Source organism: Panulirus ornatus, chromosome 15, assembly GCF_036320965.1.
Source record: "Panulirus ornatus isolate Po-2019 chromosome 15, ASM3632096v1, whole genome shotgun sequence".
NCBI lineage: Eukaryota > Metazoa > Arthropoda > Malacostraca > Decapoda > Palinuridae > Panulirus > Panulirus ornatus.
Window position 1 is genome coordinate 36688190 of NC_092238.1, and position 16529 is coordinate 36704718.

Sequence of the window (16529 nt, forward strand, 5' to 3'; positions counted from 1 at the left end):
AGCACTCACCTTTATCCCCTTTGCAATACCATCCAAACCTACCGCTTTACCAGCTTTCATCTTCTGCAAGGCTTTCACTACCTCTTCTCTGTTTACCAGGCATTCTCCCTGACCCTCTCACTTCACACTCCACCTCGACAAAAACACCCTATCTCTGCCACTCTATCATCACACACATTCAACAAACCTTCAAAATACTCACTCCATCTCCTCTTCACTTCACCACTACTTGTTATTACCTCCCCCCATTAGCCCCCATCACCAATGCTCCCATTTGTTCTCTTGTCTTAAGCACTTTTATACCTCCTTCCAAAACATCCTTTATTACCCCCCAAAATTCAATGATACTCTCTCAGTCAACTCTCATTTACCCTTTTTTCACCTCTTGCACCTTTCTCTTGACCTCCTGCCTTTTTCTTTTATACGTCTTCCAGTCACTTGCACTAGTTCCCTGCAAAAATAGTACAAATACCTCTCTCTTCTCTTTCACTAACAATTTTCCTTCTTCATCCCACCACTCACTACCCTTTCTAATCTGCCCACCTCCCACGCTTCTCATGCCAAAAGCATCTTTTGTGCAAGCCATCACTGCTTCCCTAAATACATCTCATTCCTCCCCTACTCTCCGTACATCATTTGCTGCCACCTTTTTTGATTCTGCACTCAATCTCTCCTGGTACTTCCTCACACAAATCTCCTTTCCAAGTTCACTTACTCTCACCACTCTCTTCACAACAACATTCTCTCTTCTTTTCTGAAAACCCCTACAAATCTTCACTTTCGCCTCCACAATTAATGATCAGACATCCCTTCAGTTACCCTCACATCATATTTACATCATAAGTCTCTTTCACGTGCCTATCAATTAACATGTAATCCAATGATGCTCTCTGGCCATCTCTCCTACTTACATATGCATACTTATGTATATCTCTCTTTTTAAACCTGGTATTCCCAATCACCAGTCCTTTTTCAGCACACAAATCTAAAAGCTCTTCACCATTTCCATTTACAACACTGAACACCCCATGTACACCAATTATACCCTCAACTGCCACATTTCTCAACTTTGCATTCAAATCACCCATTACTACAACCTGGTCTCGTGCTCCAACACTACTATCACACTCACTCAGCTGTTCCCAAAACACTTGCCTCTCGTGATCTTTCTTCTCATGACCAGGTGCATAGGCACTAATAATCACCTATCTCTCTCCATCCACTTATAATACATATATGTGCTGAAAAACGACCGTTGATTGGGAATACCTGGTTTAAAAAGAGAGATATACATAAGTATATGTATGTAAGTTGGAGAGATGGCCAGAGAACGTTGTTGGATTACGTGTTAATTGATAGGCTCATGAAAGAGAGACATTTGGATGTTAATGTGCTGAAAGGTGCAACTGGAGGGATGTCTGATCATTATCTTGTGAAGGCGAAGGTGAAGATTTGTAGAGGTTTTCAAAAAAGAAGAGAGAATGTTGGGGTGAAGAGAGTGGTGAGAGTAGGAGAGCTTGGGAAGGAGACTTGTGAGAGGAAGTACTAGCAGAGACCATGTGCAGAGTGGAAAAAGGTGAGAGCACAGGATGTAAGGGGAGTGGGGGAGGAATGGGATGCATTGGGGGAAGCAGTGATGGCTTGTGCAAAATATGCTTTGTGGCATAAGAAGCGTGGGAGGTGGGCTGATTAGAAAGGGTAAAGAGTGGTGGGATGAAGAAGTAAGATTAATAGTGAGATTAATAGTGACAGAAAAGAGAGAGGCATTTGGACAAGGTTTGCAGGGAAATAGTGCAAATGACTGGGAGATGTATAAATGAAAGAGACAGGAGATCAAGAGAAAGGTGCAAGAGGTGAAAAAGAGGGCAAATGAGAGTTGGGGTGAGAGAGTACCATTAAATTTTAGGGAGAATAAAATGATGTTTTAGAAGAGGTAAATAAAGTGTGTAAGACAAGAGAACAAATAGGAACATCGGTGAAGGGGGCTAACAGGGCAGTAGTGGTGATGTGAGAAGGAGATGGAGGGAGTATTTTGAAGGTTTGTTGAATGTGTTAGATGATAGAGTGGCAGATATAGGGTGTTTTGATCGAGGTGGTGGGCAAAAAGAGAGGGTTAGGGAGAATGATTTGGCAAACAGAGAAGAGGTAGTGAAAGCTTTGCAGAAGTTGAAAGCCAGCAAATTGGTGGGTTTGGATGGTACAGTAGTGGAATTTATTAAAAAAAGGGGGTGACTGTGTTGTTGACTGGTTGGTGAGGATATTAAATTTATGTATGCCTCATGGTGAAGTGCCTGAGGATTTTTTTTTTCCTCCAAAAGAAGAAACAGAGAAGGCGACCAGGTGAGGATATTCCCTCAAAGGCCCAGTCCTCATCCTCTGCTCTTAACGCTACCTCGCTAATGGGGGAAATGGCGAATAGTATGAAAGAAAAGAAAGAAATATATAGGGGGGCTGGAAATCCTCCCCTCTCGTTTTTTTTTTTTTATTTTCCAAAAGAAGGAACAGAGAAGGGGGCCAGGTGATGATATTCCCTCAAAGGCCCAGTCCTCTGTTCTTAACACTACCTCGCTATCATGAGAAATAGCGAATAGTATGAAAAAATATATATATATATATATATATATATTTTTTTTTTTTTTTATTATACTTTGTCGCTGTCTCCCGCGTTTGCGAGGTAGTGCAAGGAAACAGACGAAAGAAATGGCCCAATCCCCCCCCCCCCATACACATGTATATACATACGTCCACACACGCAAATATACATACCTACACAGCTTTCCATGGTTTACCCCAGACGCTTCACATGCCTTGCTTCAATCCACTGACAGCACGTCAACCCCTGTATACCACATCGCTCCAATTCACTCTATTCCTTGCCCTCCTTTCACCCTCCTGCATGTTCAGGCCCCGATCACACAAAATCTTTTTCACTCCATCTTTCCACCTCCAATTTGGTCTCCCTCTTCTCCTCGTTCCCTCCACCTCTGACACATATATCCTCTTGGTCAATCTTTCCTCACTCATCCTCTCCATGTGCCCAAACCACTTCAAAACACCCTCTTCTGCTCTCTCAACCACGCTCTTTTTATTTCCACACATCTCTCTTACCCTTACGTTACTCACTCGATCAAACCACCTCACACCACACATTGTCCTCAAACATCTCATTTCCAGCACATCCATCCTCCTGCGCACAACTCTATCCATAGCCCACGCCTCACAACCATACAACATTGTTGGAACCACTATTCCTTCAAACATACCCATTTTTGCTTTCCGAGATAATGTTCTCGACTTCCACACATCCTTCAAGGCTCCCAGGATTTTCACCCCCTCCCCCACCCTATGATCCACTTCCGCTTCCATGGTTCCATCCGCTGCCAGATCCACTCCCAGATATGGGAGGGTATTGATTGAGAGGGTGAAGGCATGTACAGAGCATCAGATTGGGGAAGAGCAGTGTGGTTTCAGAAGTGGTAGAGGATGTGTGGATCAGGTGTTTGCTTTGAAGAATGTATGTGAGAAATACTTAGAAAAGCAAATGGATTTGTATGTAGCATTTATGGATCTGGAGAAGGCATATGATAGAGTTGATAGAGATGCTCTGTGGAAGGTATTAAGAATATATGGTGTGGGAGGCAAGTTGTTAGAAGCAGTGAAAAGTTTTTATCGAGGATGTAAGGCATGTGTACATGTAGGAAGAGAGGAAAGTGATTGGTTCTCAGTGAATGTAGGTTTGCGGCAGGGGTGTGTGATGTCTCCATGGTTGTTTAATTTGTTTATGGATGGGGTTGTTAGGGAGGTGAATGCAAGAGTTTTGGAAAGAGGGGCAAGTATGAAGTCTGTTGGGGATGAGAGAGCTTGGGAAGTGAGTCAGTTGTTGTTTGCTGATGATACAGCGCTGGTGGCTGATTCATGTGAGAAACTGCAGAAGCTGGTGACTGAGTTTGGTAAAGTGTGTGAAAGAAGAAAGTTAAGAGTAAATGTGAATAAGAGCAAGGTTATTAGGTACAGTAGGGTTGAGGGTCAATTCAATCGGGAGGTAAGTTTGAATGGAGAAAAACTGGAGGAAGTAAAGTGTTTTAGATATCTGGGAGTGGATCTGGCAGCGGATGGAACCATGGAAGCGGAAGTGGATCATAGGGTGGGGGAGGGGGTGAAAATCCTGGGAGCCTTGAAGGATGTGTGGAAGTCGAGAACATTATCTCGGAAAGCAAAAATGGGTATGTTTGAAGGAATAGTGGTTCCAACAATGTTGTATGGTTGTGAGGCGTGGGCTATGGATAGAGTTGTGCGCAGGAGGGTGGATGTGCTGGAAATGAGATGTTTGAGGACAATATGTGGTGTGAGGTGGTTTGATCGAGTAAGTAATGTAAGGGTAAGAGAGATGTGTGGAAATAAAAAGAGCGTGGTTGAGAGAGCAGAAGAGGGTGTTTTGAAATGGTTTGGGCACATGGAGAGAATGAGTGAGGAAAGATTGACCAAGAGTATATGTGTCAGAAGTAGAGGGAACGAGGAGGACCAAATTGGAGGTGGAAAGATGGAGTGAAAAAGATTTTGAGTGATCGGGGCATGAACATGCAGGAGGGTGAAAGGCAGGCAAGGAATAGATTGAATTGGATCGATGTGGTATACCGGGGTTGATGAGCTGTCAATGGATTGAATCAGGGCATGTGAAGCGTCTGGGGTAAACCATGGAAAGTTCTGTGGGGCCTGGATGTGAAAAGGGAGCTGTGGTTTCGGGCATTATTGCATGACAGATAGAGACGAGTGTGAACGAATGGGGCCTTTGTTGTCTTTTCCTAGCGCTACCTCACACACATGAGGGGGGAGGGGGATGTTATTCCATGTGTGGCGAGGTGGCGATGGGAATGAATAAAGGCAGACAGTGTGAATTGTGTGCATGTGTATATATGTATGTGTCTGTGTGTGCATATATATGTGTACATTGAGATGTATGGGTATGCATATTTGCGTGAATGGACGTGTATGTATATACATGTGTATGGGGGTGGGTTGGCCCATTTCTTTCGTCTGTTTCCTTGCGCTACCTCGCAAACGCGGGAGACAGCGACAAAGCAAAATAATAATAATAATAATAATATATATATATATATATATATATATATATATATATATATATATATCTTTTGCGCAATCCATCACTGATTCCCTAAATACATCCCATTCCTCCCCCACTCCCCTTACTTCCATTGTTCTCACCTTTTTCCATTCTGTACTCAGTCTCTCCTGGTACTTCCTCACACAAGTCTCCTTCCCAAGCTCACTTACTCTCACTACCCTCTTCACCCCAACATTCACTCTTCTTTTCTGAAAACCCATACAAATCTTCACCTTAGCCTCCACAAGATAATGATCAGACATCCCTCCAGTTGCACCTCTCAGCACATTAACATCCAAAAGTCTCTCTTTCGCGCGCCTGTCAATTAACACGTAATCCAATAACGCTCTCTGGCCATCTCTCCTACTTACATAAGTATACTTATGTATATCTCGCTTTTTAAACCAGGTATTCCCAATCATCAGTCCTTTTTCAGCACATAAATCTACAAGCTCTTCACCATTTCCATTTACAACACTGAACACCCCATGTATACCAATTATTCCCTCAACTGCCACATTATTCACCTTTGCATTCAAATCACCCATCACTATAACCCGGTCTCGTGCATCAAAACCACTAACACACTCATTCAGCTGCTCCCAAAACACTTGCCTCTCATGATCTTTCTTCTCATGCCCAGGTGCATATGCACCAATAATCACCCATAATCGGGGCCTGAACATGCAGGAGGGTGAAAGGAGGGCAAGGAATAGAGTGAATTGGAGCGATGTGGTATACCGGGGTTGACGTGCTGTCAGTGGATTGAATCAGGGCATGTGAAGCGTCTGGGGTAAACCATGGAAAGCTGTGTAGGTATGTATATTTTGCGTGTGTGGACGTATGTATATACATGTGTATGGGGGTGGGTTGGGCCATTTCTTTCGTCTGTTTCCTTGCGCTACCTCGCAAACGCAGGATACAGCGACAAAGCAAAAAAAAAAAAAAATATATATATATATATATATATATATATATATATATATATATACCTTCCAACAACAAGATTTTGGCATGGCAGCATAGCACTTGTGACTTGAATATTCAACTGCTTCTCCTCTTCCATTACTTTTGTCAACTGTTTTATAATGCTTTTTTTTTCTGCATTTACTCCTCTAGCATATTTATTGTGTGTTCATCTGGTATTATCTTTAGCCACGAGTCTAATCTTGTTTTGAATTTTCTGTAATCACTCCATGTAAATTTTAAAGTCACCTTGGATCATTATTGCATTGAATAATTGTTTCAGCTTCTTGTTGTGCAATCTTGTGTCTGTGTCTTATGCCATTTTGGTATGTTTCCAGGAAACATACTTAATGATTCTGTATTGTCCTTGCCTGGTTGCTTTCTGCATATAAACATTGTTCCTAATCCCTTCAATTTTTGCCAGGCATGTATTATTATATATCTCGTACCATGAAGTTTGAGACTAAAACTTCAGCTTTTTTAATCTTATATTGTCTTGTTTAATTCTCTCTCCTTTACTAATGACCATACAATACAGCAGTATTCATTTAATTCATATACATGAAACCTTTTCATCATTTTTTCTGTTGTTGTAAATGTTCTATATGTCATTCCTGTCATTATTTGGCTTGAAAGCACTATCTTCTCAGTAAGGTCAATATATTTAATTCGTCACATATGATAAATACCTAATGACATGTTTACTTTATTACCTCTTTTCATGTAGCGTCTCTATGTGTAAGCACTAAAACAGTGATAATTGCCCCATTATGTAGGCACAGAAATAGTGCTAATTGCCTGATGACTTATCTATTCAAATTTCTCTTTATCAGATTCTATAAAGTTTTCATCTACCTTTGTTGATACTATCCAAATTTCATTGCACTTTTCCTTGATTATCCAAACTCCATTGCTTTGCTTGTTATTTCATCTGCATAGTACATGACTGTACTCTTAATTTCTTATCTCCATCTTAAGATCAAGATTACAAAAAGTATCGCAACTAATACTATTTCTTGCAATACCCTTGATAGTCCATCATCTTCCTGAGATGAGATGTCTTTTCATGTTCATTCACATTGAACTTTCTGTTGGTTAGAATTTTTTTTTCTTTTTTATCCAATTTCATTTTTGTTACATTTCCTCATCAGTCTCTTTGGTAACACTCCATAGTTTTTAATGTATCAAATGCTTTTGCAAACTCAAAAAAACAATGACAGTTCCCATTCTTCAGTGTTTCATGTACGGTATGTTATTATAATGACCTGGTAGTTGTGTTTGCATGTTTTTACCATGAACAAATCCATGTTGTCTTTCAGTCATGAGTCTGTTTATAGTAAGATGTTTCATTGTATGTTTTTTGATTATCTCAAATTCATGAATTATGTGCTTAGGATAATTTTGCATTATTTTGGAAGTAATTTGGATCGAGTAAGTAATGAAAGGGTAAGAGAGATGTGTGGTAATAAAAAGAGTGTGGTTGAGAGAGCAGAAGAGGGTGTTTTGAAATGGTTTGGTCACATGGAGAGAATGAGTGAGGAAAGATTGACAAAGAGGAGATATATGTCAGAGATGGAGGGAACGAGAAGTGGGAGACCAGATTGGAGATGGAAGGATGGAGTGAAAAAGATTTTGAGCGATCGGGGCCTAAACATGCAGGAGAGTGAAAGGCGTGCAATGAATAGAGTGAATTGGAACGATGTGGTATACCAGGGTCGACGTGCTGTCAGTGGATTGAACCAGGGCATGTGAAGCTTCTGGGGTAAACCATGGAAAGTTTTTTGTAAACCATGGAAAGTTTTGTGGGGCCTAGATGTGGAAAGGGAGCTGTGGTTTTGGTGCATTATACATGATGGCTAGAGACTGAGTGTGAACGAATGTGGGCTTTATTGTCTTTTCCTAGCGCTATCTCACACACATGCGGGGGTAGGGGGTTGCCATTTCATGTGTGGCGGGGTGGCAATGGGAATGAATAAGGGCAGACAGTATCCCCTGGGGATAGGGGAGAAAGAATACTTCCCACGTATTCCCTGCGTGTCGTAGAAGGCGACTAAAAGGGGAGGGAGCGGGGGGCTGGAAATCCTCCCCTCTCGTTTTTTTTTAATTTTCCAAAAGAAGGAACAGAGAATTGGGCCAGGTGAGGGTATTCCCTCAAAGGCCCAGTCCTCTGTTCTTAACGCTACCTCGCTAATGCGGGAAATGGCGAATAGTTTGGAAGAAAAAGAAAAATATATATATATATATATATATATATATATATATATATATATATATATATTATCCCTGGGGATAGGGGAGAAAGAATACTTCCCACGTATTCCCTGCGTGTCGTAGAAGGCGACTAAAAGGGGAGGGAGCGGGGGGCTGGAAATCCTCCCCTCTCACTTTTTTTTTTAATTTTCCAAAAGAGGGAACAGAGAAGGGGCCCAGGTGAGGATATTCCCTCAAGGGCCCAGTCCTCTGTTCTCAATGCTACCTCGCTAATGCGGGAAATGGCGAATAGTATGAAAGAAAAAGAAAGAAAGATATATATATATATATATATATATATATATATATATATATATATATTTATATATATATATATTTTTTTTTTCTTTTATACTTTGTCGCTGTCTCCCGCGTTTGCGAGGTAGCGCAAGGAAACAGACGAAAGAAATTGCCCAACCCCCCCCATACACATGTACATACACACGTCCACACATGCATATATACATACCTACACAGCTTTCCATGGTTTACCCCGGACGCTTCACATGCCTTGATTCAATCCACTGACAGCACGTCAACCCCTGTATACCACATCGCTCCAATTCACTCTATTCCTTGCCCTCCTTTCACCCTCCTGCATGTTCAGGCCCCGATCACACAAAATCCTTTTCACTCCATCTTTCCACCTCCAATTTGGTCTCCCTCTTCTCCTCGTTCCCTCCACCTCCGACACATATATCCTCTTGGTCAATCTTTCCTCACTCATTCTCTCCATGTGCCCAAACCATTTCAAAACACCCTCTTCTGCTCTCTCAACCACGCTCTTTTTATTTCCACACATCTCTCTTACCCTTACGTTACTTACTCGATCAAACCACCTCACACTACACATTGTCCTCAAACATCTCATTTCCAGCACATCCATCCTCCTGCGCACAACTCTATCCATAGCCCACGCCTCGCAACCATACAACATTGTTGGAACTACTATTCCTTCAAACATACCCATTTTTGCTTTCCGGGATAATGTTCTCGACTTCCACACATTTTTCAAGGCTCCCAAAATTTTCGCCCCCTCCCCCACCCTATGATCCACTTCCGCTTCCATGGTTCCATCCGCTGACAGATCCACTCCCAGATATCTAAAACACTTCACTTCCTCCAGTTTTTCTCCATTCAAACTCACCTCCCAATTGACTTGACCCTCAACCCTACTGTACCTAATAACCTTGCTCTTATTCACATTTACTCTTAACTTTCTTCTTCCACACACTTTACCAAACTCCGTCACCAGCTTCTGCAGTTTCTCACATGAATCCGCCACCAGCGCTGTATCATCAGCGAACAACAACTGACTCACTTCCCAAGCTCTCTCATCCCCAACAGACTTCATACTTGCCCCTCTTTCCAGGACTCTTGCATTTACCTCCCTAACAACCCCATCCATAAACAAATTAAACAACCATGGAGACATCACACACCCCTGCCGCAAACCTACATTCATATATATATATATATATATATATATATATATATATATATATATATATATATTTGAAATATGTATGAAACATTTCCTGTTTCATATATATTCGCCATTTACCGCATTAACAAGGTAACGGTAAGAACAGAGGACTGAGTCTTTGAGGAAATATCCCCACTTAGTCCCCTTCTACGTTCCTTTTTTAGGAAAAAAAAAAAAAGCATGCACGGAATAGAGTGAATTGGAATGATGTGGTATACTTGGGTTGACGTGCTGTCAATGGACTGAATCAGGGCATGTGAAACATCTGGGGTTAACCATGGATAGGTCTGTGTTGCCTGGATGTGGATAGGGAGCTTTGGTTTTGGTGCATTACATATCACAGCTAGAGACTGAGTGTGAGTTTATGTGGTCTTCTCATTAAGGGTGTTTACTTAAACCATGGCTAATGGGCCCCCATGGTAACTGTATTTGATATTCATCAATCATCGAGTACTAACATGCTTCATTTTTGTACCCCTTCAACTGGCAGCAAGAGTGTGGTTGCCGAGTAGACTACTCACAATCTGTAAGCTACAGAAAAATGGAGGCTTGGATAAGAATTATATTTTCCATTGACTGGGTGTCAACACCAGCAGTGATGATGTTGTTCACCATGTGGTGTTTGGTGACAAGCCATAATGGCAACAGGTGTAGTCCTACCATCCTCCCTCCATCTCTGTTCCCTCATAATACACCAACATCACCCCATCAATACTCACAGGTGACTATAGCGTATCTTACCATGGCCAGTGTTTAGTTTACACAAACACTGTGGGCAGCCAGCTTCTTTCTCGTCTCCCTACCCTGTACCATCCCGGTGTCAAACTCCACACCAAGGCCTCTCTGTCCCAACACATGGGTGGGAGGGAGTTCTGACTCCACCCATTGCCACACATAATTGGAACAGACAGGGTTAATAATCAATATTTCACAGCCATGCCAAAAGTGCAGTTCTCTCAGTGTCATGAATATCCACAAACAAAAATATTACTATGCATGCCTACCTTAGACTCATCACCAAGGCCTTGAACAGTTGAGAAGTTCTTTGATAGAAAATCTACAACATAGATGATCTGGTCTTCAGTATAGGGCCCAAATATCAGTTCATCTGACATCTGCTGTATTTCTCTTCCCCCTCTCTTGAAGATCTAATGAAGACACTCATGTTAATGTGAATATCTTTGGAATTACTAAAGATAAATATGGGAATGGAGAGGAAGGAACTCTGGATGTGTCAACTGAATTATAAGAAAAACTCAGGTTAGACCTACTGGTCTTAAATCATCCATGCATACACTACAATACAATTTGTAATGGAACAGCCCTTTCTCTACATGACACAATATCTTTCTTTGCTTACATTAATTTTGAGGCAATACCTAGTCAATGTATCTCACAGCATCTACTTTTACCTTACTGTTTTTTTTTTTTTTTTTTTGCTTTGTCGCTGTCTCCCGCGTTTGCGAGGTAGCGCAAGGAAACAGACGAAAGAAATGGCCCAACCCACCCCCATACACATGTATATACATATGTCCACACACGCAAATATACATACCTACACAGCTATCTATGGTTTACCCCAGACGCTTCACATGCCTTGATTCAATCCACTGACAGCACGTCAACCCCGGTATACCACATCGCTCCAATTCACTCTATTCCTTGCCCTCCTTTCACCCTCCTGCATGTTCAGGCCCCGATCACACAAAATCTTTTTCACTCCATCTTTCCACCTCCAATGTGGTCTCCCTCTTCTCCTCGTTCCCTCCACCTCCGACACATATATCCTCTTGGTCAATCTTTCCTCACTCATTCTCTCCATGTGCCCAAACCATTTCAAAACACCCTCTTCTGCTCTCTCAACCACACTCTTTTTATTTCCACACATCTCTCTTACCCTTACGTTACTTACTCGATCAAACCACCTCACACCACACATTGTCCTCAAACATCTCATTTCCAGCACATCCATCCTCCTGCGCACAACTCTATCCATAGCCCACGCCTCGCAACCATACAACATTGTTGGAACCACTATTCCTTCAAACATACCCATTTTTGCTTTCCGAGATAATGTTCTCGACTTCCACACATTCTTCAAGGCTCCCAGAATTTTCGCCCCCTCCCCCACCCTATGATCCACTTCCGCTTCCATGGTTCCATCCGCTGCCAGATCCACTCCCAGATATCTAAAACACTTCACTTCCTCCAGTTTTTCTCCATTCAAACTCACCTCCCAACTGACTTGACCCTCAGCCCTACTGTACCTAATAACCTTGCTCTTATTCACATTTACTCTTAACTTTCTTCTTTCACACACTTTACCAAACTCAGTCACCAGCTTCTGCAGTTTCTCACATGAATCAGCCACCAGCGCTGTATCATCAGCGAACAACAACTGACTCACTTCCCAAGCTCTCTCATCCCCAACAGACTTCATACTTGCCCCTCTTTCCAAAACTCTTGCATTCACCTCCCTAACAACCCCATCCATAAACAAATTAAACAACCATGGAGACATCACACACCCCTGCCGCAAACCTACATTCACTGTTCTTTACCTTTTACTACTTTCCACTACAAAATAACCAAGCAAAAAATGTAGGTTTTGAGGAGAAATTCTCTATGATATCTCTGGAAAATCAGGGAAACACCCTTCTATCTCACAGCATTTCTGATGAAGTGACACTGGCTTCCCTAACCCTTCACTAGCCACTCATCCATGGTAGCAGCATCTCACTCCTTTCTGGCCCACCTTCAGCCAATCGCCTATCGAGTCCCAGGTATTAGGAGCTCAAAATTCCCAGCTTGAAGGTGTCAACCAGAAGTGATCACAGTTGGGACTGAGAAAGGTTGATTAAAAAGAGACGGGAAAGCAAGGCAGGTAAGAATGTCTGCAGGACACCACTTTAGAGAGAAAAAGGTTTTCAATTTCAAAATCAACATTTCTCTCCTGTTATCTGTCTCATGAACAAGAAAGCAAACCCATGTGAAGAAGGAGGGATTAAAGAAAAAATTTCCAGATACAAAAACTGGAATCTTTCTCTCCTGAAGCATGAATCCCCAGTGCCATACAGGGTAGATCGTAATATCTAAACTAAGGTACTTTCAGATAAAGTTGGTGGATGAATGAAAAAGACCACTTTTCTTGATTTCCTTCAAAGAAAGGTCTCTAAGTAAGGCCACCCTCTGCACATCATGATATAGCATAAAGTCAAGGATGAGCAAAAAAAAAGTTCCTTGATCCACATAGGGATATTTCCCACCATAAAAGTTTTTACGGTACCACTCTACACAAATGTATGGTCCCCTCGATAACCTTCGGTGAGGTCCAAAAGGTCTCCATGAGGTTAAATGGACATAAGGCATGATGCTTGATGTCTCTTGATGAATACAAAGAAATTCAAACAACAACAAATCACTGAATCTTTTCAGGACTGTTTGTGATAGTCAAAAGGATCACAAACTCATAGATTAGTGTGGTAAGAGCAGAGATTCAAAGAAAAATATCTGTGAATTTTTCATGCAATTTTGGAGACACAAATAATGTCAGCTGTGGACTTCTAGCTAAATACTCAACAAGTCTGTTCTTAAACATATCCATGGTGCTGCTTTAAACTATTACTAATGGCAAATTATTCCTTGTGTTAACAATCCTGCTTAAGAAAACGTACTTCACCTCAATCATAGTATACTGTTTGCCCATGAGTTTGTATCCATTACTTTGAGTGAAATCATATAGTTTGCCTATGAGTTTGTAGCCATCACTATGAGTGAAATCATATAGCTTGCCCATGAGTTTGTATCCATTACTATGAGCAAAATCAGATAAGTCTTGCCTTAAGTAGCTTGTTATATTGAGATTTTCAAAGCCTTTGATAATTCTAAAATACCAATATTAAACTGTCTCTTGACCTTATATTTTCTAAGCTAAATAAATCTTAGTCATTAAGCCAGCTTTCAATGGATTTGTTTCTCAGCCAAGGAATCATGTTGGTAGCTTGATGCTATACTCTCTCCATTCTGTCTATATCTTTTTTTCATATAATGTGAACAAAAGGGAACACATTTAAGGTGGGAACACACTAATGAATTGTAAATGGTGAAGATAATTTCCTTAGACTTAAATAAAAAACCTACCTATGAATCCAAGAATTTTGTTCGTTATTTTTATTACATCTATGCACTGCTTACTTGGCTTTAGGGTCATCAAAGATTATTACACCTATGTCTTTCTCCTGAATTACTGTTCCTCATTTACTGTTTGCCTTCTCATTTTTACTATTGGTATGTACAGCTTTGCCACCTGTAGTACCATTCCATCAATTTTTCTGTATGTCAATTTCAAGCTGCACACATTCAGTTTCTGTTGTTGATTTATTTCTCAGCTTAGTATCTAATTTTCATATCTTACAACAAAGATATTAAATGAAGTCTCCCAAAGGTGGTAATAACATCCTTACTACAAAATTTAACGTTTCATTTTTGACCAAAACTCTTTGGTTTGCATATATTCTAACATAGAAGAGATATCTGGGAGTGGATCTGGCAGCGGATGGAACCATGGAAGCGGAAGTGAATCATAGGGTGGGGGAGGGGACGAAAATCCTGGGAGCCTTGAAGAATGTGTGGAAGTCGAGAACATTATCTCGGAAAGCAAAAATGGCTATGTTTGAAGGAATAGTGGTTCCAACAATGTTGTATGGTTGCGAGGCATGGGCTATGGATGGAGTTGTGCACAGGAGGGTGGATGTGCTGGAAATGAGATGTTTGAGGACAATGTGTGGTGTGAGGTGGTTTGATCGAGTAAGTAATGTAAGGGTAACAGAGATGTGTGGAAATAAAAAGAGCGTGGTTGAGAGAGCAGAAGAGGGTGTTTTGAAATGGTTTGGGCAAATGGAGAGAATGAGTGAGGAAAGATTGACCAAGAGGATATATGCGTCGGAGGTGGAGGGAACGAGGAGAAGTGGGAGACCAAATTGGAGGTGGAAAGATGGAGTGAAAAAGATTTTGAGTGATCGGGGCCTGAACATGCAGGAGGGTGAAAGGCGGGCAAGGAATAGAGTGAATTGGATCGATGTGGTATACCGGGGTTGACGTGCTGTCAGTGGATTGAATCAGGGCATGTGAAGCATCTGGGGTAAACCATGGAAAGTTGTGTGGGGCCTGGATGTGGAAAGGGAGCTGTGGTTTCGGGCATTGTTGCATGACAGCTGGAGACTGAGTGTGAACGAATGGGGCCTTTGTTATCTTTTCCTAGCGCTACCTCGCACACATGAGGGGGGAGGGGGATGGTATTCCATGTGTGGCGAGGTGGCGATGGGAATGAATAAAGGCAGACAGCGTGAATTGTGTGCATGGGTATATATGTATGTGTCTGTGTGTGTATATATATGTGTACATTGAGATGTATAGGTATGTATATTTGCGTGTGTGGATGTGTGTGTATATACATGTGTATGGGGGTGGGTTGGGCCATTTCTTTCTTCTGTTTCCTTGCGCTACCTCGCAAATGAGGGAGACAACGACAAAGCAAAATAAATAAAAAATAAATAGAAGAGATGGTCATCTAAGAGGAGGCTCTTGTGTCTAGACATAGCATATAATTAATCAACTCTTCTCCCAGAGTTCAAAGCTAAAAGGACACTGATTTTTCATAAGATGCAGAAGAGACAAAATGCCAGGAAATTATTCTAATATCAAAGGTCTAAGATTTTTGAAAGACCCTACCTTGGTTGTGATGAAGCCACTGGTCCTCAGTAAGAAAGATCAGGGAAGTTTATCCCAAACAGGGAATATAATGAAGAGCATGCTTATAAAAGGCAATAGCATTACTAACTTTCTTCTTAACATGAGAAAGGCCAAACCAGGGCTCTAAATAGACACGATGCTTTGGTTATGTACCCCACTCACCAAAGAGGAGCTCCAGGCAGTACTCTTTTTTTTCCAGCTTATGAAGCTTATCATGTACAAGCAATGGCCTATTTTTTAAGGAAATCCAATTCTGATGGATAGTTAACACTGGGGAAGTGATCATGTGTAGCTAAGTTACTAATAAATAGGAAGCACTGACTTGCCAAGAGGGAGTAAAAGTTAAGCAAAAGGCAACACTCACTGTTAGTTAAAGATCTAAATTCTTTTCATGAATGAGGCTATTTTGTGAGAGTAAGCTTCAATACTGTTAAAAGTATTACTTTGGGTGAGGTCAATCTATGACCTCTAGCACTGCCTGATTCAAGAAAGTCCGGTATGGATTCAAATAATGGAATCAGGGAGAGATTAAAAGATGAGATGAAAAAGGAACAATCTGATAACAATTACTTGGAGATGTTATGCGACACTGTTGAGAAGCAAGACCAGAAAGAATCACAACTGGAGCTGAAGGTAAATAAACAGGAATCATTTAAAGGATCATGAAGGGTGGCATGAGATGAGAGAGGAACTTAAGGATTTGAGTGACATAGTCAATGGGTATGAGCAAAATTCAATTTAGTTGGGGATAGGAAAGAAGGTGAATTCATTAGAAAGCAAATAAGATCTGATAGGTCTTTTCTTGATGTCCTATGGGCTGTTCAGTGAAAGGAAAGGATTTAAATGCATAAAGAATCTATTGCCAGTAGTGACAGGTAGGTGCAAAAAGGAGAAATGTCAGCAGCTGTTCAGTTGAAGGAAAGGACTAAAACACTACAGAATCTAATGACAACA

General features: G+C 41.3%; 1 protein-coding gene across 4 annotated transcripts in view; it reads right to left on the minus strand.

Annotated features, from left to right (window-relative positions):
* The window catches only part of LOC139753851 (uncharacterized), a 153085-nt gene that overhangs the window by 25844 nt on the left and 110712 nt on the right, over positions 1-16529 (minus strand). For 3 of the 4 annotated variants that reach the window (XM_071670786.1, XM_071670787.1, XM_071670789.1), the window contains one exon: positions 10829-10972. The exons of the other annotated variant lie outside the window; for it this stretch is intronic. In XM_071670786.1, the coding sequence (XP_071526887.1) occupies positions 10829-10972 (144 nt within the window). The remainder of the gene's footprint in view (positions 1-10828; positions 10973-16529) is intronic. 4 annotated transcript variants of the gene reach the window in all.